We start from the raw sequence: 21,880 nt of genomic DNA, 5'->3' as shown, positions 1-21,880 counted from the left end.
GGAGGCTTCTGAGAGATGATTTGCCTCTGTTGGGGACCTGACTTGATTACTTCTTCTCCTTTTTGATGTGGGGTAATTTTAGTCTGAAGGGAGAAAGAAGAAGAGCCAGTTATCACAACAGCTGTGAGGCAGCCAGAATTGTGCTCTCTGCTGGTCGTTGCTGTCATTTCCTTGAGGACAGGCAATGGCCAAAACTGAAGCCCTTTGCCTTCAGGATAGGGCCCCTCACATTCTGATTCTCACCTTCCTCCCCAAGAGCTTGTAACCTCTGAAGCCCTGCATTGCTTTTCCAGTGCAAAGAGCTCCAAAGTACCTGGCTTGTCTTCCAGGCATCAGGGCTGGCCAATAATACCTGTGCTGCCCCAAGTCCCTGTTGGACTTGCAGCAGGTGTGAAAAGGGGGGATGGCTGATAAGGAAAGCAGGTTTCCCATTCACAGAGCCTGCTGTCTATAACCTTGACCTTCAAGCTGCCCTTCAGCCCTCCTCAGTTGTGGTTTCCATGACCCCCCCCCCGGTATTCTCCTAGAGCCCCAAATAAGCATCAATCTCACTTTTTTGCTTGTGCAGAAGTGAGCTAGGTTGAATCAGATTTTGGCAGGCTCAGATCCTTTCTGTTCTTACTACCAATATCCTGCCAAGCAGAAGATCAGCTCCTCTATCTTTCCCACCTTATGCCCCTTACCCCAAAGGGCTGGAGTATTAGGGAAACTGGAAATAAAAGGTCATTTGGGACACTCTTCCCCCCAGCAATAGTCTTCTACTTGAAGATGGATCAGGACCCCCAATTTCCTAAAAGTGCTTGGCCTAGTTGGAGGTGGAAGACCACCCCAGAGAAACCCTTCCCTAACTGCCCCGACTACTAGCCTCTCAGGAGGCAACAAGCTCAACTTCTTGGTTCTACATGAAGAGGTGTGTCAGAATGTGGAACTAGGTCTCTGGTAAGCCTTTCCTCTGTCTCCCAATAAACACTTGGACAAAGCAGCTCTGAACTGAAGCAGAGGTTCCCCGGCTCTTGCCTACCCTGGGAGAGGATACAGCTGCACGATGGATGGCTCATGTCGCAGCTGGGAAAGGTTGCTAGATGAAGCTGAAGACAAATACAGAGAGAAACCGCATCAGAACTCATGGCACAGACACAGTCCTTGGAGGACCTCCAGCCTGGGAGGGCCATCCAGGAGAGCTTCTAGGGAACACCTCCAGGGCTGGCTTTGGGAAAATGAATGTAAAGCAGGGATGCCCCAGGAACATCTAGGAAATCTGGTGCATCTGTAGCACGTTTTTGTCCCAAGAGACATTTCATCTGAATGTAAAGGTCATAATGCCAACCCCCATAGGCCTGTTGTTGTTGTTATTAGTTGCCGTCGAGTCGATTCTGACTCATGACGACTCCATGTGTGCAGAGTAAACTGGGCGCCATAGAGTTTTCAGGGATGTGACCTATTGGAAACAGATCACCAGGCCTGTCTTCTGAAGCACCTCTAGGTGGGTTTGAACTGCCACTCTTTTGGCTAGTAGTCGAGCAATTAACTGTTTGCACCACCCAGGGACACCCTCATAGGCGTAGGAAAGTAAAATAATGAAATTGGATGAGATGAACACTAGACTAATGGGCAATACTCCACGGTGACTTCTCCCATTAAGCAAAGAGGAAACAGATGCAAATGGGCTGGCCAGTCAAGCTGGCATTCCATGCCTGTGAGAAGCAGTATCCACAACCTGAAATGAAAGCTGACAATTGGGATAGCAAGGAAAGGCTTGTTGGGAGACATCATGCAGAAATGAAGGCAGGCTTAGTGCTTGGGGGTGGGATTGACTCTTTGAGGCTGAAGATGGGAAAGAAAAAGAATATAATGTGATCCTACTATAGGAGACTAGGACCACAGGATTTATTACAGGGATAAGAAGACCAGTAGCAGGAGCCTCCAGGAAGCAGGAGGTATGGGATGGAGGTCCTGCTCAAACCAGCAGGTGGTCTCTGTGTGATGGAAAAATGACATTTGGGGTATTATGATTGTCACTCAATAAAGATCACATACCATGGCCGAGAATGGGCAGAGGCATCAGCAGAGGTATAGAGAAGCTTAAGGCACCTGCCTTTCCAGGGCAATATGACAATAAAGAGGATACGTTCATACAAATGGGAGCTGTGTGTGGACAGAGCTCTGCAAGAAGAGTCAGGAGATGCACTTTCTAGCCCATCTCTGCCACTTACAAGCTGTGTGATCTTGAGTAAGTCACTTCATATTTGGTGGTCTCAGTTCCTTCATGGTCAATAAGGGGACTGGACACACTGGCCTTAAAGTCACCCTCTAATTGAGCAGTGGACTTTTAACATTAGTAGAGTTCCAACTCTAAACTTACAGTTTTGGGCTGCTGGACTTGCTGCCACTTCCCGCTGCTGAGGGCGAAACCACTCAATACCTCTGAGCACGCTGAACCTCAGGACAGCGTGTTCTCCTGGGAAAGAGAAGGGGCAGGGGGCATTCAAAACTTTTACAGCAACATATGACAAAGTACATATTTCTAAATAAGCAAGAAAAGAGCTTGCTTCATAATCCTTATGTTATAGGATGTTAGAGCCGGAACATTATATGAATCCAAACCTTTATATCTCAGATGAGGGGTCTGAGGTTAAGCGAGGGTGAAGCAATGTGCTTAAGGTCACTCGGCTCACACGTGAAGAATCTCTAGGCCTGGAACCCAAGTGACCTGACCCCCTTAATTCAGGGCATACTGCTGCCCTCTTCCTTCTTTTGACACCAGACGAGATTTGGAGATTCACTTCCCCGGAGCTCAGATGTAGGAAGTAAGCCAAAGACTTGGAGCTCTTTGCCCCAGGATGAAATTTGGACTTGAAGTTGATTTAAGATTTTGAAGATGATATGATGGGGTGAAAATGTTTTACATGTGGCAAACACATGAATTTTGGGGGGCCAAAGGGTAGAATGTCATGGATTGAGTTGTGTCCCGCCAAAATACAGGTCAACTTGGCTAGGCCCTCATTCCCACTATTGTGTGGTTGTCCTCCATTTTGTGATCTAATGTAATTGTCCTGTATGTTGTAAATCCTAATATCTGCCTGTGGTTCATGAAGCAAAATTAGGTTATGTTAAAGAGGATTAGGGTGGGATGTACAACCCTCACTCAGGTCACAGCCTTGATCCTATGGAGGGGTAGTTACCCTGGGGAAACTGCATCACCTTTTATCTTGTAAGAGATAAAAGGAGAGAGAAGCTAGCAGAGAGAGAGGGACCTACTACTACTAAGAAAGAAGAGCTGAGGTGGAGCATGTGCTTTAGACTCAGGGTCCCTCCTAGACCCGGGGGAAGACTGATGCCAAGACACATGGAGATCTCCAAGGAACGCTGGGCCCACAGATGTTGAAAGGAGACGAAGACCTTCCCCCAGAGCCAACAGAGAGAGAAAGCCTTTCCCTGAAGCTGGGGCCCTGAATTTGGACTTCTAGCCTCCTAAACTGTGAGAGAATAAATTTGTGTTTGTTAAAGCCATCCATTTGTGGTATTTCTGTTATAGCAGCACTAGATAACTAAGACAGAATTAGGGACATTTTCTCACTCCTCTGAACGAATATTTTTCTGCCCTATTGGCCACCTCTCTCTCTTTTTCTCTTACTATTTCTTCCCTCTTCTCCCACCCCTACCATCATCCTAAATAGCTCTCCCAACCACAGGGATATTTAGCTTCATGTTCTGAAGAGATTAAGGGCAATGATGTTTCTTTGGTAGAATTCTCGCCTTTCAGGAAGGAGACTCAGGTTCAATTTCCAGCCAATGCACCTCATGAACAGCTACCGCCCATCTGTCAGTGGAGGCTTACATGTTGCTATAAGCTGAACAGGTTTCAGTGGAGCATCCAGACTAAGATGAACTAGGAAGAAATGCCTGGCAATCTACTTCCAAATATCAGTCAATGAAAACCCTATAGATTTTCTAATCCGCAGCTGATCGTGGGCAGCATTTCACTCCATTGTGCATGGGGTCGCTATGAGTCAGGGATGACTCGATAGCAGCTAACAACAGCAGTTGAAGGGATTGCTGATTTCTGTCTGCTGAGGTGACATTTGCAAGGCAGAGACAAGGATACTAAATAAAGTTTATTGACCATCAGGGCTGCTGCAGTCACAGAGGGAGGAGAATTGTTTCCTACTGAGTTGAGGACCCTCTCAAATGGTCTACACGGCTCTACAGCAAGCCAGAGTTGCTTCCTGACAATACAGGCAAGGCTGAGGTTGATTTAGGTCTCAAGGATCTACATCTACACTCCAAGAAGGGGATAGTGCTTGTTCATGAGAGCCGTTGTAGGGATAGGATAGGTATCGTGGAACTTGGACACGAGCATCCAGCAAGGTTGAGCTGAAGCAAATGGAATGCTCAGCTCCATCTTGGTGTGGTTGGCTGCTGTTTTTTTTGCTTTTATATTTGATTGTGAGGTCATTGAATATGCACATATGCACCGCTCTAACACATACTGTGAACCTCTTTTGCACAGTTTCTCATCTTATGCCACAGTTCAGAGACATGAGGAGCTCCTACAGCATGCCAAGTGCCCTAGACATCCAAACTACACTCAAGAAGTTTCCCAGCGACCTGTATGGAAAAGAAATATGGCCAGCTGCTAGGAATTCTCTGAGGGCATCTGGGGTCATCCCTGCCTCTCTGTATACATCAGTATATGTCAAAACCAGTTAATGTCTCTCTCTCTCTCTTTTGCACACACACAATGCACACACAATTCTAGTTACTGTTTTTAATACCTCTGTCCTATTTCCATATTGTTCTTATGTTGGTACTGCTTCCAGATGCACAGAGCTGTTCTCCTTGGTTCCCAGAAATTTCTACTGCAGAGATACCTAGCCTTGCCCTTGCTGGGCACTGCCCTGCACATCCTCCTCCCTGTAATCAAAATTCCCTTTTGTTCAAGTACTGATCTCAGTGCAAGTAGCCAGTATGGGGAAAGGAACTGGGTTTAACTCATCTGTACTTAGGTGTGCATGCTAACACTGGGCTTAATGCTTAACCCTTCCACAGGAGTCCTTCACCAAAAGGATCTCTTTCTCTCTTTTACTTTTTTTCTTGATTATAAAATTTATGTTTACTATATAAAATATAGACAATATAGAAAAGTAGAAAATATGTATATAAACCGTTCATAATCATACCACCTAGAGATAATCCTATTAATACTTTTATTTTTATTTCCAAGTTTTTTTCCTATGCTTTCAGAAAAATTACCCATACATGAGTTGAGTGCATTTCGACTCATGGCAACCCCATGTGACAGGGTAGAATGGCACCATAGGATTTCCTGGGCTGTAATCTTTACAGGAGCCGATGGCCAAGTCTTTTTTCCCACAGAGCTGCTGTGTGGGTTTAAGCTACTGACCTTTTGGTTAGCAGCCAGGTGCTTATTGATTGTGCTACCAGGGCTCGTCATATATATATTTACCACATTCAAATCATACTTAAAGTTCAATTTTTTGTTTTCTCACTTAACACTATAAAATAAATGATGCCCAAATAGAGGGGTTTATGGAGTGCATTGGAGCAGGGGGCTTCATAGGCAACAATGGAGCAGGTCACCACCTCCGTTTACCCACCACGTAGGTTGTGACGGGCGTGCTCAGAAGCATCCTGGGAGTTAGTGTTGGGGAGTAGTATATGGGTGGGGTGTCTTCTTGCTAGCACTGCTAACCACAGATAACTGAGGGTTCCTGCCTACCCCTCTAGCAAACAACCTCTGTGATGTCTTATGGTTGACCCCTGGGCCCTCAATTTCTCTTCCCAAGTCTCATTCTCTAGGGAATGGGACAGTGAGTCATGGTGGAGCTTACCTCCACTCCAAGGAGGGTACTTGAACACAGGTTTAGGAGGAAATTTTTTATCCTTGAGCTTCTTCCCCCTGGACTGTAAGTAAGATCTGATTTCCTTCCAAGAACAAAACCTGTGAGAAGAAGAGCTCTGGTCACAGGGAGAAAACCACCAGCTGAGGGGGCTGGGACCAGGCCTCACAGAGTGCGAAGTGTAGAACAGAGAAGAGCAGAGGGTCCTGGCCTTGGAGTGCTGCCTGTCAGAGGCCCTTCCTCTGAGGTCCTCTCCGTCCAGACCTGGCTCCAGCGAGGCCCTGGCAAGGGCAGGCAGTATGTTAGGCCTTCCTTCTCCACTAGTGAATGGAGTCTGTAAAGAGTCTGCTGTGTACCTATGCCTGGGTGGAGTTGATCCCCAGGGTGCATCAGGCTGTGGTACCTTTATCTAACCCCACCTGGCACAGCCAGAGAATCTGACTGTACTTATAGCAGCACTAGATAACTAAGACAGAATTAGGGACATTTTCTCACTCCCTGGTTTCCATCCTTTACCTCACTGAGAGCCTTGTTTCCCTTACCTCATTCCCAACAGCCCTTTTCCCTGGAATGGACTCTAGTTCCTCACATGGACTCAGACTCACATACTTGCTGTAACCTGAGAACTGTTGATCCCTAAACACCCTCACAAACACTCTGCGTCTGTTTCTCCCTGATCCCCTAACCCCTAGTTATCCCTGCCCTTGGCTTGCCCTTGGATTGGACCTCTTGAAGATCAGTCCTGGCTAAGACTGAATTTATTTTCTATGCTACCTTGGTGCCAGTGGTCTCAACTGTTACCCTCTACCCCGGTCTCCGTGGTGCAACCTAGTCTATCACAGTTGGTTTCTCTCGTTCTACTCATGAACTGGGTCTCCCTCTCATTATAGATCTCCCAATATGCCAGGGCTGCATTATTTATGACAGTCAAGAGAATAAGAGACCTGGTTTCTAATCCTGGTTTTTAACACTTACCAGGTATGTGATCCTAGGCAAGTCCCTTAACCACTCTGAACCTCAGTTTCCTTATCTGTAAAATAGGGATAATAATTCTTTGCTCTACTCACTTCACAGGATCATTGGGAGGTTCATTTGAGATAATATACGTGAACACAGTTTGCACAATATAAAGTTCTTTATAAGTGAAATATGGACGCAGCTAAAGGACCAACTGCATGAGGATTAGGGATTCAAAACCTCCCTGAAGCATCCCCAAACTTCCTAAATACTTACGAGGAAGAGCTGAGCACAGACTCAAGCCAGGAGTAGCATATGTTTCTCAGAGGTTCTTGAAAAAATTTCGGGAAAAAGTTTCAGGAACAATTTCTATTTAGTTCTAGTCAGGAGAACTGAGTTAACTCATTCAGTGCTAGATAACAATTGATACTGAAAAGGCTAAACTCTTTATTTTGAACATAGGTTTCTTTCAATACCACTTTAAATAATGTGTTATCTTAGGGTTTTAAAAATAAAGATTGGTGCTGAGTGACAGCATTTACACTTCTATTTTAATGAAGTAACTTTTTTTTTTTTTTTTTTTTAACAGGGAAGGGGGGAACACTAAGAGCCTGAAATGTTGATAATCTCAACATCCCAATTAGCCTTGTCTGGGGAAATTTCAGCCGGGTGTCCTCTGTTTACCACCACCCAAGGCATTACCATTCATCAGGTGGAAGATATGAATTGGAAGCATGGTGGCACTTAAGAGTAAATAACCAGCTGGGAGAACCTTGGCGCAATCTCTCAGCCCAAACCTTGACAGCACAGGTTAGGAACCAGTTGGCCATGGGTTGCATTTTGCCTGCAGACATTTTGTGTGCTTGTTTCATTTTTGTTTTTGGCCTTCACATGTTCCTCACCAGTTTTAATTTGCTACTTCAGCCTTAGTAGATATGACATAAAATTCTGTATTTCTATTTCTTGTTGAAAATTGGACTACCTAGCAGCTCTGCCTCACAGTAGTAATTACGGGGATTTGGACATTACCGAGAAAAACACTTCTGGCTTACTTCCTCCATGATGGTCCTTAAGCACAAACACAGTTATGTTAACCTTCGTAAAACTTCTCCCCAAATAGCTATAGTCCACCCTCACCCATGAGCAAGGAATCTAGGCCTAAGAGAAAGTCACACTTGTGTTCCAAAGTAGTGGTATATCTAGGGTATTGCACTGGCCCTGGGCAATGTTTGGCTCTACTGAGCAGTTTCTATTAATCCAGTACGGCCCAAAGTCCTTCCTCAAGCATGATAATGTATTAATTAAAAGAGTAACGAGCATGACTTGTATTATTTAGCTGATACTATGGTAAAGTTATCTAAAAGGTGTGTCAGATGTTTGGACGGGGCATAATTTCAGTGCTTCCCATAGGCGTCATTTTCTGTAGATACACCACTGGCCATACTGGATTAATAGAAACTGCTCAGTGGTGCCACACGCCCAGGGCCTGTGCCTTCCATCTTCTGATTCAGTGTAGTGTGTGAGTATGAAGGACAGACAGCAATGTAGCAAGAAGGATAAGATGCAGTATTTGAAACTGCATGATATCCTCCATGAAACTGTAGACTATACAACCGAAGTCTAGAGGAAGACAGAAAACACTCTAAAAAGTTAACCCTGTTTTCCTGACCTTGTGATCCTCAGGTAAAGGAAGATAGTTACCTTTTCCAGAAGTGCATAATGATGGGGAAGAGAGACATGACAGCCCCGTGGAAGATGGTCCGATCTAGGTGTCCCTCCAAAATGGCAGCAAGGATGGCTTCCTTCTGGGACTCAGAGATATTCACCTACCCACAGAGCAAGAGCCCATCACTAGAAGAGGCTCTGGGGAAGACAGCAAACCTCTCTCGGCCCCCCAGGATCCTCAGGACCACCCCCTCTCCAGAAGGCAGGAGAATATTTTCATGGGGCTGCTAGGCAAAATACACCTGGTTGACCCAGGATATAGGAGATGTCTGATAATTAGCTTTCAGGCTCCTTGTGGGGGAAACGCTTTTTGGCAAAAGGCCGGAACAGAGTGGGAGTCCCCCTTACCCTGAGTTTCGGAGGGACCTCAGATTGCAGATAGAGCTTTAGGATGATGTTAATTTTGGATCTCATTAGGATCACATCATTCTCGTTGCATGCCCGGTTGGCCTGCAGCGCTTGAGATGAACTCACCAGATCGTTAAATCTGAAAAGAGGCATTAAGTAGGAAACCAACATGAAAAAGATAAAAGCTGTGACTAGACAGGACACCAGACCCAGACCTACCTACTGGCCTAGAAAAAGGCAGGACCAGTCCTGGGTCAGGTTGTGACTTCATTTGTTCAATCAGAATTTATGCATTGGCAAAGAATAATTGAGCGCCTACCACATGTCAGATAATATGCTGTGTTCCTTCAAGTGTATTTCTTCAACACATATTCCTTATTTATCCCATCCTCCGTTCTTTACCCATCCTGGCCGCTGTAGCCATTTCTCTCTCTAAGTGCTAAGAGACATCTTGCCTCTCCTGTGCTGACTTCCCTACAATCACCACCACCCATTGGAACAACATATTCTTTTGAATATCATTGCTGTCAAGTCGAATTCTGACTCCTATGACCCCATAGGACAGAGTAGAACTGCCCACAGGGTTTCTGAGGCTGTAAATCTTTACAGAAGCAGACTGCCACATCTTTCTCCTGCAGAGCAGCTGGTGGGTTCGAACAACTGACCTTTCAGTTAGCAGCTGAGTGCTTAACCGCTGTGCCACCAGAGCTCCTATTCTTTTACTAACCATCAAATAACTCAGTTATACCTTATATAAAATTAATTTAAGTACACATTCTTTCTTTCAAGCAAGTAAAAACTTTTTTATTGTGGTAAAATATATATAACAAAATTTGCCATTGTAACCATTTTTAAGCATACAATTCAGTGGCATTAATTTACATTCACTATGGTGTGCAGCCGTCACCACCATCTAGTTCAAAAACTTCTTCATCACACCAAGCAGAAACTCTATACCCGTTAAACACTAACTCCCCATTCTCCCCACCTCCTAGCCCCAGGTAATCTTTAATCTACTTTCTGTTTCCATGAATTTGTCTATTCTAGATATTTCATGTAAGTGGAATCATGCAATATTTGTCCCTTTATGTCTGGTTTATTTCACTTAGCATAATGTTTTCAAGGTTCATCCGTGTTATAGCATATATCAGAACTTCATTTATTTTTATGGCTGAAAAATATTCTATTGTATGGATATACCACATTTTGTCTATCCATTCATTTGTAGATGGACACTTGGGTTGTTTCAATCTTTTGGCTATTGTGAATAATGCTGCAATGAACACTAGTGTACAGGTATCTGTTTAAGTCCTTGTTTTCAAGTCTTTTAGGTATAGACCCAGAAGTAGAATTACCAGGTCATATTAACTTTTTGAGGAACTGCCAAATGGTTTTCCACAGCATCTGCACCATTTCACACTCCCACTAGAAATACATGAATGTTCCAATTTCTCTACATCCTCACCAACACTTTCTAGTTTCTGTGTTTTCTGATAATAACCATTATAAAACCCATTGCTGTCAGGTCGATTCTGACTCATAGCGACCCTATAGGACAGAGTATAATTGCCGCATAGGATTTCCAAGGAGTGGCTGGTAGACTTGAACTGCCAGCCTTCTGGTTAGCAGCCAAGTTCTTAACCACTGTGAAATTGTATCTCATTATAATTTTGATTTGCCATTCCCTAATAACTAATGGTGTTGAACATCTTCTCATGTGCTTGTTGACCGTTTGTATATCATCATTAGAAATGTCTATTCAACCACGGTCTCAGGGAACATCTAGCTCAATTGGTGTAACACAGTTTATAAAGAGAATGTTCTACATTCTACTTTGGTTGAGTAACGTCTGGGGTCTTAAAAGCTTGTGAGAGGCCATCTAAAAATACTCCACTGGTCTCACCCCGTCTGGAGGAAGGGAGAAAGAAGAAAACCAAAGACACAAGGGAAAGATCAGTCCAAAGGACTAATGGACCGCAACTACCATAGCCTCCACCACACTGAGTCCAGCACAGCCAGACAGGTGGTGCCTGGCTACCACCACCAATTGCTCTGACAGGATCACAATCCACAGTCCCGGACAGAGCTAGACAACAATGTAGAACAAAATTCTGACTCACACACACACACACACACACACAAATACCAGACTTACTGGTCTTACAGAGACTGAAGAAACCCCCAGATTATGGCCCCCGGACACCCTTACAGTTCAGTATTGTCACTCCCAAAGTTCACCCTTCAGCCAAAGATTAGACAAGTCCATAAAACAAAACAAGACTAAATGGGCACACCAGCCCAGGGGCAAGGACGAGAAAGCAGGAGGGGACAGGAAAGCTGGTAATGAGGAACCCAAGGTCGAGAAAGGGAGAGTGTTGTCATGTCGTTGGGTTGGAACCAATGTCACAAAACAATATGTGCATTAATTGTTTAATGAGAAAGTTGTTTGTTTTGTAAACCTTCATCTAAAGTACAATTTAAAAAAAATGTGTATTCAATTCCTTTGTCCATTAAACCCTTATCAGATATATGATAAATATTTTCTCCCATTCTGTAGATTGTGTTTTTACTTCTTTGGTAATATCCTTTGATGCACAAAAGTTTTTAATTTTGATGAAGTCCAATCTACCTATTTTTTTATTTTGTTGCTGATGCTTTTGATGTCATACTTCAGAATCCTCTGCAAGGAAGATTTACTCTTATGTTTTCTTTTAAAAGTTTTATGATTTTAGCTGTTATATTTAGGTCATTGATCAATTTTGAACTAATTTTTATATATGGTGAGAGGGAAGGGTTCAACTTCATTTTACATGTGAAAATCCAGTTGTCCCAGTACCATTTGTTTAAAAGATTATTCTTTCCCCATTAACTGGAATTAGCACCCTTGTCAAAAATCAATTGACCATGGACTTATGGGTTTATATCTGGACTTTCAATTTCTATTCCATTGTTCTGTATGTCTATCTTTATGCCAGAATTACGCTGTTATGATTATTGTAGCTTTGTAGTCAATTTTGAAATTAGGAAGTGTGAGTACTCCTACTTCTTCTTTTTCAAGATTGTTTTGACTATTCAAGGCTCCTTGAAATTCCATATGAATTTGAGGACTGGCTTTTCTATAAAAAAGATGTTGGAATTTTGATAGGGATTGCATTGGATCTGTAGACCAACATGGGTAGTATGGACAGTTTAACAATATTAAATCTTCCAATCCAGGCACATGGAATGTCTTTCCATTTATTTAGGTACTCTTTATTTTCTTTCAGCAACGTTTTATAGTTTTCAGTGTACAAGTCTTTTACCTGCTTGGTTAAGTTTATTCCTAAGTATTTTATTCTTTTAGATGCTATTATAAATAGCATTGTTTTATTAATTTCCTTTTCAGAGTGTTCATTACTAGTGTATGGAAACACAATTGATTTTTGTGTATTGATCTTTCACCCTGCCACTTTGCTGAATTGTTCTATTAGCTCTTGTAGCTTTCCTGTGGATTCTTTGGGATTGCCTATATATAGAATCAAGTCATCTGCAAATAGAGATAGTTTTACTTCTTTTCCAATCTGAATGCCTTTTATTTCTTTTTCTTGCCTAATTACTCTGGCTAGAACTTTCAGTACAATGTCGAATAGCAGTGGTGAAATTGGCCTCCTTGTCTTGTTTCTGATCTTCAGATTGAGTATGATGTTAGCTGTGCGTTTTTCATACACGTACTTTACTATGAAGACAGCTCCTTTCTATTGCTAGTTTTCTGAATTTTTTTTATCATGAAATGGTTTTGGATTTTTTTCCTAATTTTTAAAATTTTGTGAACACATAGGTAACATTTGTCATTTCAACAATCTTCTTGTGTACAGTTCAGTGACATTAAATATGTCCATCATGTTGTTCAATCATCACCATTAACTGCTCCTGAAAGGTGTTAGATTTAGTCAAATGTCTTTTTCTGATCCAATTTAAATAATCATGTGATTTCCTCCCCCCACTTTGTTCTGTTAATGTGGTTGTATTACACTGATTGATTTTCTTACATTGAACTATCATTGCATTCCTAGGATAAATCCCACTGGGTCATGGTTTAAAATCCTTTAAATACGCTGTTGGATTTGGTTTGCTAGCACAAGTAGCCCCCGGGTTATGAACAAGATCTGTTCCTAAGTCTGTCTTTAAGTCGAATTTGTAGGTCAATCAGAACAGGTACATATGGTTCTTATTTAGTGTCAATTAAACAAATGTTTATCTTAGTATATAGCATACATTTTAACTTTCTACGCATACGAAACACTAAAGAAACACTTCCAAACCACGCGATGTTTTCACGAGCATCACAAAGTAGTGCATGCATTTGTTATTACACACCATTGTATTTAACTCAAATTTTTAATATCATAGGCTTTATGGCAGTCTCTTCTTAAGTGTGGTTGTCCCTAAGTCAGATGTTCATAACCCAGGGACTGCCTGTATTTTGTTGCAATTTATGCATCTATATTAAGAAAGGGTATTGGTCTGTAGTTTTTTTTTTTTTTTTTTCCTTGTGATGCTTTACCTGGCTTTAGTATCAGGGCAATGCTGGCCTTACAGAATAAGTTAGGAAATATTCCATTCTCCTCTATTTTTTGAAAGAGATTGGAAAGATTGGTGTCATTGCTTCTTTAAATGTTTGGTAGAAATCAGAAGTAAAGCCATCTTGTCCTAGATTTTTCTTTGCTGGGAGTTTTTTTTTTTTTTTGTCTGTTTACTCTGTTTTTTTTTGGCCTCGTGATAATTTTTTTTTTATTGTACTTCAGGTGAAGGCTTACAGAATAAATAGTTTCTCATGAAACAGTAGTACACATATTGTTTTATGACATTGGTTAACAACCCCACAACATGTCAACGGTCTAACTTCTCAACCTTTTTTTTTTTAGTGAAAATACACATAGCCAAAGATACACCATTTCAAAAATTTCTACATGCACAGTTCAGTGACACTGACTACGCTCTTCCAGTTGTGCTGTTATTCTCACTTAAGATGAAGGCTTACAGAACAAAATAGTTTCTCATTTAACAGTTACTACAAATGTTGCCCTATGACAATGGTTAACAATCTCACAACACATCAACAGTATCCTCACCCAACCTTGGGTTCCCTATCACCAGCTTCCTTCTCCCCTTCTGCCTTCTGGCCCTTGTCACTGGACTCCTGTACCTCATTAGTCTCATTTGGTTTTATGGGGTGGTCCACTCCTAGGCTGAACAGTGAACCTCGGAGGTAACTTCACCACTGAACTAAAAGGGTGTCTGGGGGCCATATTCTCGGGGTTTCTCCAGTCTCCTTTAGGCCAGTAAATCTGGTCTTTTTTTTGTGAGTTAGAATTATGTTCTACATCCTTCTCCAGCTCTGTCTAGAACCCTCTGTTGTGATCCTGGTCAGAGCAGTCAGTGGTGGTAGCCGGGCACCATCTAGCTGTATGGGACTCAGTCCGGTGGAGGCCTTGGTAGCTGTGGACAATTAGTCCTTTGGACTAATCTTTTTCTTGTATCCTGTTCTCTTCATTCTCCCTTGCTCCCGAAGGGATGAGACCAGTGGAGTATCTTAGATGGTCGCTCACAGGCTTTTAAGACCCCAGACACTACTCACCAAGGTAGAATGTAGAGCACTGTCTTTATAAGGTGTGTCATGCCAGTTGAGCTAGATGTTCCCCGATGTTGGGAGGTTTTTCATTACTGACTCAGTCTTTTTACCTGTTATAGGTCGGTTGAGATTTTTATTTCTTCTTAAGTCAGTTTAGGCAAATCATGCATTTCTAGAAATGTTTCCATTTCATGTAGGTTATCTAATCTGTTGGCATGTAATTGTTTATAATATTCTCTTACAATTCTTTTTATTTCTCCAAGATCAGTAGTAATGTCCTTACTTTTATTTCTGATTTTAGTTATTTTTTTTCTTTGTCAGACTAGCTAAAGGTTTTTAGATTGTATTGATCTTTTCAAAGAACCAACTTTGGTTTTGTTGATTTTCTCTGTTGTTTTTCTACTCTCTATCTCATTCATGTCCACTTTATTATTTCCTTCCTTCTACTAGCTTTGGGCTTAGTTTGCTTTTCTTTTTCTAGTTCCTCAAGGTGTAAATTAGGTTATTGATGTGAAATCTTTTTTTTTTAAATGTAGGTATTTGTAGCTATGAATTTATCTCTGAATCTGCCTTCGCTGCATCCCATAAGTTTTGGTATGGTGTGTTTTAGTTTTCACTCATCTCTAAGTATTTTATAATTTCCCTTGTGATTTCTCTCTGGAGTCATTAGCTGTTTAAGAGTGTGCCACATATTTGTAAATCTTCCAGTTTTCTTTCTGCTATTGATTTCTAGTTTCATTCCATTGTGGTCAGAGAAGATACTTTGTATTATTTCAATCTTTAAATTTAATGAGACTTGATTTGCAGCCTAACATATAGTCTATCTTGGGGAGTGATCCATGTGCGCTTAAGAAGAACGTGTGTTCTGATTTCATTGGGTGGAGTGTTCTATGTATCTGTTATGTCTAGCTGGTTTTAGGCAAAGGGAGCGGGTTTGGACCTTATTCCAGTGGTAATGGGAAGCTATCAGAACATTTTAACCAGGAGAGTGACATGATGTCGTTCATATTTTTAAAAGACCACTCTGACTGCTGTGCAGAGAATAGTTTGTAGAGGTCAAACTATATAGTTGGAGGAAGCGGAGATGATGGTGGTGGGAAATGGTGCAACGGCAGTGTAGAGACTGTCCATCTGAATAGTAGCCCCTTCTGCTCCCCTCTTACCTCCCCCTTACCTTTTTTATCTGACTAACCCCTATTCATTCTTCAAAATTCAGCTTAGGTTTACCTGTCTCCCAAGAAATCTTACCTGAAGCCTAACATTTGTCTAAATGCCTTTCCTGTACCTGACTCTACCATAGCACTTAGCATACAGCTTCCTAATTTTTACTTGTGTCTTGCCTACCAACTCAATTAGTTTATGGAATCTTGGAGAGCAGAAAAAACATCATAGTTGTTTTCTTTGTCTCCAATGCCAAACCAAGCACTCAATATAGAATAAACAACTGATAAACTTTAGTTTGTGGAACTGAAATAAATCTCTCATTGGAGTGGAAGACCTCTTAAACAAACTCTCCTAACTGATGCACTGGGTTAGTTGGTGATGTTCATTTCTTCTAAAAAACATACCAGTGATGCCCATGCCATGCTGACCACATACTGGTGGGCAGTCTCTAGTTCACCCTCACACTTCTGCTCCAACCAGTTGAGGCAGATGTTTACCGAGAGTCATGTTTTCTTCCCAAATATTTTTGCCTATTATGCTTGCTACTATAATTAATAATTTATGTAAGCTGATGAAATATGAATGTGAAATTTGTTGCTTCTATGAAAATAAATTTGAATGCTTTGAAATATTCCAATAGAAGCAAAGAGCTTTTAAAAAAAATTGCTGTTGAGGTGTGTCAGGACAATTTAAAACATAGAAAAAACAAGTATAAAATTACAGAAGGATAACATTGCTTTGCACTAATCTTTACAATTTTGCTCCACTTTAAACCAAAAAAACGATTCTGACTCACGGTGATGCCATGTGTTATGGAGTAGAGTTGTGCTCCATAGGGTTTTCTCAGCTGTAATCTTTACAGAAACAGTTCACCAGGCCCTTCTTACACTGTGCTACTAGTTGGGTTCAAACTGCCAACTTTTACGTTAGTAGCCAATCACAAACTGCTTGTGTCACCCAGGGACTTTGCTCCACTTTACAGAAAACAAAATTAGAACTAATAGATAGCATTTGGAAGGAGCCCAGGTGGCGAAGTGGTTAAATGCTTGGCTGCTAACCCAAAGATCAGCAGTTTGAGCCCACCAGCTGCTCTGTGGGATAAAGATGTGGCAGTCTGCTTCCATAAAAATTTACAGTCTTGGAAACTCTATGGGGGAAATTCTACTCTGTCCTATAGGGTTGCTATGAGTTGGAACTAACTTGATGGCAACAGGTTTGGTTTGTGGTTTTAGATAACATTTTGAGTATAGTTTACACATGGTGCCCTGGTGGCTCAGTGGCTAAGAGCTTGGCTGCTAACCAAAAGGTCAACAGTTTGAATCCACCAGCTGCTCCTTGGAGTTTATACAAGAATAGATCTCAAATTAGTGGAATGGCTTTGGCTTTACATCAAAAGTTTGGCATATGAATGAATGCACATTGACATATTTTAACCTAAATTTCTGTGTAATGTCTCTTTCTCTCTCTATACATATGTGCTTACCCACACGTACATACATGCACACACACACATATACACAAGTCTTATTATTATAATTCCTAGCGGTAACTGAAGAACAACTGATCCAGTGGTGTCACATAAGAAGACTTCTACCATATTTATGAAGAATGAAAAAAATTCTCTGCTTCTTGGGCGTTTACTATTAGAACTGTAGAACACTGAAGAACCTTTAGGAGCTAAAGGCAAGAATGGTGGAAATTGATACAGAGACAGCATTCAGTGGGATTTTCAGATGGAGACTACTGCCTGGCAGGCCTGAAATCACTGTGCCACGTACAAAGCCAAATCGGTCTTTGTCGGGAGGCACTTTGGGTGGAAATCCATGAGGGGAAGGAGAGGTAGGAAACTTACTTTTCCATTTCAGAAAAGAAATATATATCGTTGACCAAAAAGTTGATGGTGATAATCTTGTGGCCAAATATACGGCGCTTTGTAAGTGTTGCTTCTCCATTTTCGTGGTCTGTGCTCCGGACGTTGGAGAGCACTGTGCCTGGGCGTCCTGGTGCATTTACCGGCGCAGAGAAATCTGAGAGAGAAAGAGAAAGGAATTCAACTGGTTTATAAAGCCACTCTTAAGCCTGAAGGCTTCAACTTGGGCATAACTGAAATGAAGGAAAAAAAAAATTGTGGACCATCCTTTGGGTTTTTTTGCAACCTTCATTCCCTACTCCTGGGCTCAACTTTCTATTTAGACTTGATGGACTAATAAGAAGACTGTTGAAAAGGCCATCTGCTCGGATGCTATGACAACACATATTGAGAAAAAAAAAATCACCTTAGCACTGAAAGATATTTGCCCGGTGCTTATCTAATAGAAATATAATCACACTGTAGTTATGCTAATCCCTGACATTTCTGTGGAGGCTGTGAAAACGGAACATGCAGATGTGACCCTTGAAGTGGAGTGCGTAGTTCTGAAGATGTCTATTCAAGGTTTATTGGGGAAATAGTTAAGGAGTAACATAGGAACGCAACACTAAGAAAAAGTTGAAACATGAAGAGTAAAGAAGATTTTTAAAGAAACTGAGGGAAGGAAGGTAAAGAACAAAAAAGAGACAAAAATGAGTAAAGGAGAGCAGAGAAGGTTCTAGAAGGCTTGGATTGTATGTCAGAAATAAGACATTTCTTTTAGGAAATTTCTTGACTAGGGTATATCCAAAGAATACCATCTGTCATGGATTGAAGTTTGTCCCCCCAAAATATTTGTCAACTTGGCTGGGTTATGATTCCTAGATTGTATGATTGTGTACCATTTTGTAATCTGACGTGATTTCCTTATGTGTTGTAAACTCTATCATGATCTAATAAGATGGATTATCGGCAGTTATACGGATGAGGTATACAAGATTAGATAGCGTCTTAAGCCTATCTCTTTTGAGATATAAAAGAGAGAAGCGAGCAGAGACACTTGGGAACCTCATACCACCAAGAAAGCAGTGCTGGGAGCAGAGTGTGTCCTTTGGACCTGAGGTTCCTGTGCTGAGAGGCTCCCAGACCAAGGGAAGGCTGATGCATCACAAGGACCTTCCTCCAGAGCTGACAGAGAGAGAAAGCCTTTGCCTGGAGCTGACACCCTGAATTTGGACTTGTAACCTACTAGACTGTGAGAGAATGAATTTCTCTTTGTTGAAGCTACCACTTGTGGTATTTCTGTTATAGCAGCACCAGATGACTAAGACACCATCCATAGGGATTCAGAGCTGAGAAGAGAACAGTTTGGGGCTGGATATGACAGGTTGACTCAAATTAATTGTCTTGCTAAGTTTAAGAAAATTGTCTAATCTAACTCTAGAATTTACTATTTTTACTGTAAATCCTTTATTCTGTACTGTTTTAGTAATAACTGATGCAGGCACGATGCTCCCTATGGTATGAGTATGATTCCTTTTAGTGTAGTGTTACATATAGGATGGGAGGATAACTACACTATTCAGTAAATACCTAGCACCTCTTATGTCCCAGACACTGTGCTGGGTACTAGGGTTACAGATCTGTATAAGCCATAAGGTCCTTGCCTTACTATTTTACAATCTCTCTCTCAGACTTGAGTTTGTGAGTTTGAAGGAAAAAGAAAATAAGCCAGGCTAAGAGTGGAAGCTGATACAATGGTCAGAGATTTTAGGAAAAGAGGGTACTAAATCCACCCAAGTAGCCTGGGAGCAAAGGTGTGCTATGGTGAGGAGGGGGGCTGGTTTGTAATGTTTCTCTATTTCTGTAGTGTAAAAATCCCTACCATGGTCAATTTCAAGCTACCAGTGGTTTAACAACGACTCACAGAATTCTGAGTATTTTACAATTGTCTTTACCTGAGTCAGCGTGAGTCAGCTCCAGCACACTACTATCTGGGAGTCATATTTGGCCTCTTCCTCTTTCCACATCCAATTAGCCATCTTATCCCACTGATTCTACTTTCTAAATATGTTTCTAATGTACCCGCTCTGTCTCTCTTGCAACCACATCAGTTCAAAGCGCCAGTATCTTTCACTTAATTTATTGTAAAACCACTTAACTCAGGGCCAGGACCAAATTTAGGTGACTGTGGCACCTAGGCCACAAAGTTTAAGGAGACCCTCACTCTCCAGGTGGTACAAGTGCAGGGTTGGAACTTGCACGCACTGAGAGTCAGTGCCTCCTTAACTTTTGTGCCTACCTGCTTCACTTGCCTCACCCTAGCCCGAAACTTGACTTTCACCCTACACTTAACTTTGCTGCCTTCTAGTACATTCTCTATACACTACAGCCCACAATGATCTTTCTAAAACAAATTGGATTTTGTTATTCCTGTGCTAAAACCTTTTTTTAGGACTTCCACTTTTGTTCAAGATGGAGTAACAGGAACCAGATTTATCCTCCCAGTTGAATCAAAAAAATTAGACAAAATACATGAAACAATGGCTTTAAAGACACGGAACATCAGGGAATGTCCCTATCCTAACTTCCAACTAATACTAATCCCCTTCTTCTAATGCTTTGTTCTCTCCCTTATCTCTCGGTCTTCGTACATGCTATTTCCTCGGCTTGGAACAGTCTTCTCCATCATCCTTTTTCTGATTTACTCCCACTCATCCTTCAGAATTCAGTTTAGTTGCTACTTCCTCCAAGAGGCCTTCCATTATCCTGTAGCCTGCTCTTATTCTCCCTGGATTCTCACAGCACTATGTACTTCCTCCCTAGTTAACACTAAATACATTTTGTTATTCTTGTTTTGCTTATGTCCCCTTCTGAAATGTATGCATCACTAACCAATTGCTGTCAGTTGATTCCACCTCATGGTGACCCCGTGTATGTCAGAGTAGAACTATGCTCCATAGGGTTTTCAGTGGCTGATTTTTTGGAAGTAGATTGCCAGGCTTTTCCCGTGAGGGGCCTCTAGGTAGATTCCAACTTCCAATCTTTTGATTAGCAGCTGAGTGTGTTAACCATTTGCACCACCCAGGGACTCTAGCAGGGACAATATCTATCTTGTTCATTGCTTTTTCTTCTGAATCTAGCACAGGGCCTAACACACAGAAGGTAATTTATAAATATCTGTTGAATAAATGAACTGCTATTGAAGTCATGTGATCATTATGGAGACTGACCCTAGACGTCAAAAGGTTCTAATGACTATACAACCAGCTTAGCTGATGTACTTACTTAGGAAAACAGAATAGGGCATAAATATGTGTTAATAATGAGGTCAAGAGCTCCAGGACCCCTGAACCATAGAGACTGTTAGTAGAACTGAAGGAAATACTTTTGGGATTAATTAAGGGTCACTGTATTCTAACCAAACCAGTCGCCCTTGAGTTGATTCCAAGTCACGGCCACCCTATGTGTATCAGAGTAGAACTGTGCTCCATTGGGTTTTTAATGGCTGATTTTTCAGAAGCAGATTGCCAAGGCTTGCTTTTGAGGTACCCTCTGGGTGGACTTGAACCTCCAACCATTCAGTTAACAGCTGAGTGTGTTAACCATTTGCACACCCAGGGACTCCTTATGGAGTGCTTGACTACTAACCCAAAGGTTAGAGGTTTGAGTCTACCCAGAGGCATTTCAGAAGAAAGGCCTGGTGATATAATTCTAAAAAAAATCAGTGATTGAAGACCCTATGGAGCATAGTTCTACTCTGACACACATAGGTCACCACTGGAATCGACTAGACAACTTTTTGTGTGTTTTTTTTAAACTAATTTTATAAGCAGAGTAAAACATTTAAAGTTCTAAGGACCAAATTAAACAACATAAGGAAATAGTTTTGTAACATAGAAGCTCTAGCAGTGTTTTGGACTAAGTAAGCATTCTCCACCTTGCAGCTCTTTGAGCAGAAGCTGTGAGCTCGCATCCTCTCTCAGCAGGCCTGTGGTTGGCTTTTCACTTCGTATCTGGGGTTCTTGCTAGACCTCAGGCTGATAGAAGCATTACACCAAGTACTAAGCTCTGCAAGTTCTTATGTGGGCTAACCCTTATGGATGAAATATCAGCCAGGAAGACGAGTAAACAGCAAAGTGACTTACTTTCCTTGTTATTGTACAGTTCCATGTGAAGATAGGCTTCAAATTCCTGGCGCTTAATGGGATCCAATACACATCTGCGGTACTTGCAAAAGCTCTTGATAAAGCTGATCATTTTCAGCCAGCCCCTCTTCTGGAGAAGGAGAGAGAGGTATGACATTCATTAGTATAGCTTCTTTCCCGAGAGTCTACTGTGTGCCAAAATTTGACATTCATTACA

At 41.6% G+C, this 21,880-nt stretch overlaps 1 protein-coding gene across 1 annotated transcript in view; it reads right to left on the bottom strand.

Annotated features, from left to right (window-relative positions):
- Nucleotides 1-46: 46 nt before the first annotated feature.
- The window catches only part of RGSL1 (regulator of G protein signaling like 1), an 80,460-nt gene continuing 58,626 nt past the window's right edge, over nucleotides 47-21,880 (bottom strand). Inside the window, exons 14-21 of the mRNA XM_004372955.1 lie at nucleotides 21,664-21,793; nucleotides 17,519-17,693; nucleotides 8,892-9,030; nucleotides 8,520-8,644; nucleotides 5,853-5,962; nucleotides 2,363-2,458; nucleotides 1,022-1,088; nucleotides 47-83 (exon numbers count right to left, since the gene is read on the bottom strand). Coding sequence (XP_004373012.1) covers nucleotides 47-83; nucleotides 1,022-1,088; nucleotides 2,363-2,458; nucleotides 5,853-5,962; nucleotides 8,520-8,644; nucleotides 8,892-9,030; nucleotides 17,519-17,693; nucleotides 21,664-21,793 — 879 coding nt within the window. The remainder of the gene's footprint in view (nucleotides 84-1,021; nucleotides 1,089-2,362; nucleotides 2,459-5,852; nucleotides 5,963-8,519; nucleotides 8,645-8,891; nucleotides 9,031-17,518; nucleotides 17,694-21,663; nucleotides 21,794-21,880) is intronic.

Source organism: Trichechus manatus, unplaced genomic scaffold (genome assembly GCF_000243295.1).
Source record: "Trichechus manatus latirostris isolate Lorelei unplaced genomic scaffold, TriManLat1.0 scaffold00021, whole genome shotgun sequence".
Taxonomy (NCBI): domain Eukaryota; kingdom Metazoa; phylum Chordata; class Mammalia; order Sirenia; family Trichechidae; genus Trichechus; species Trichechus manatus.
This window is presented reverse-complemented; position numbering and strand designations above follow the sequence as displayed.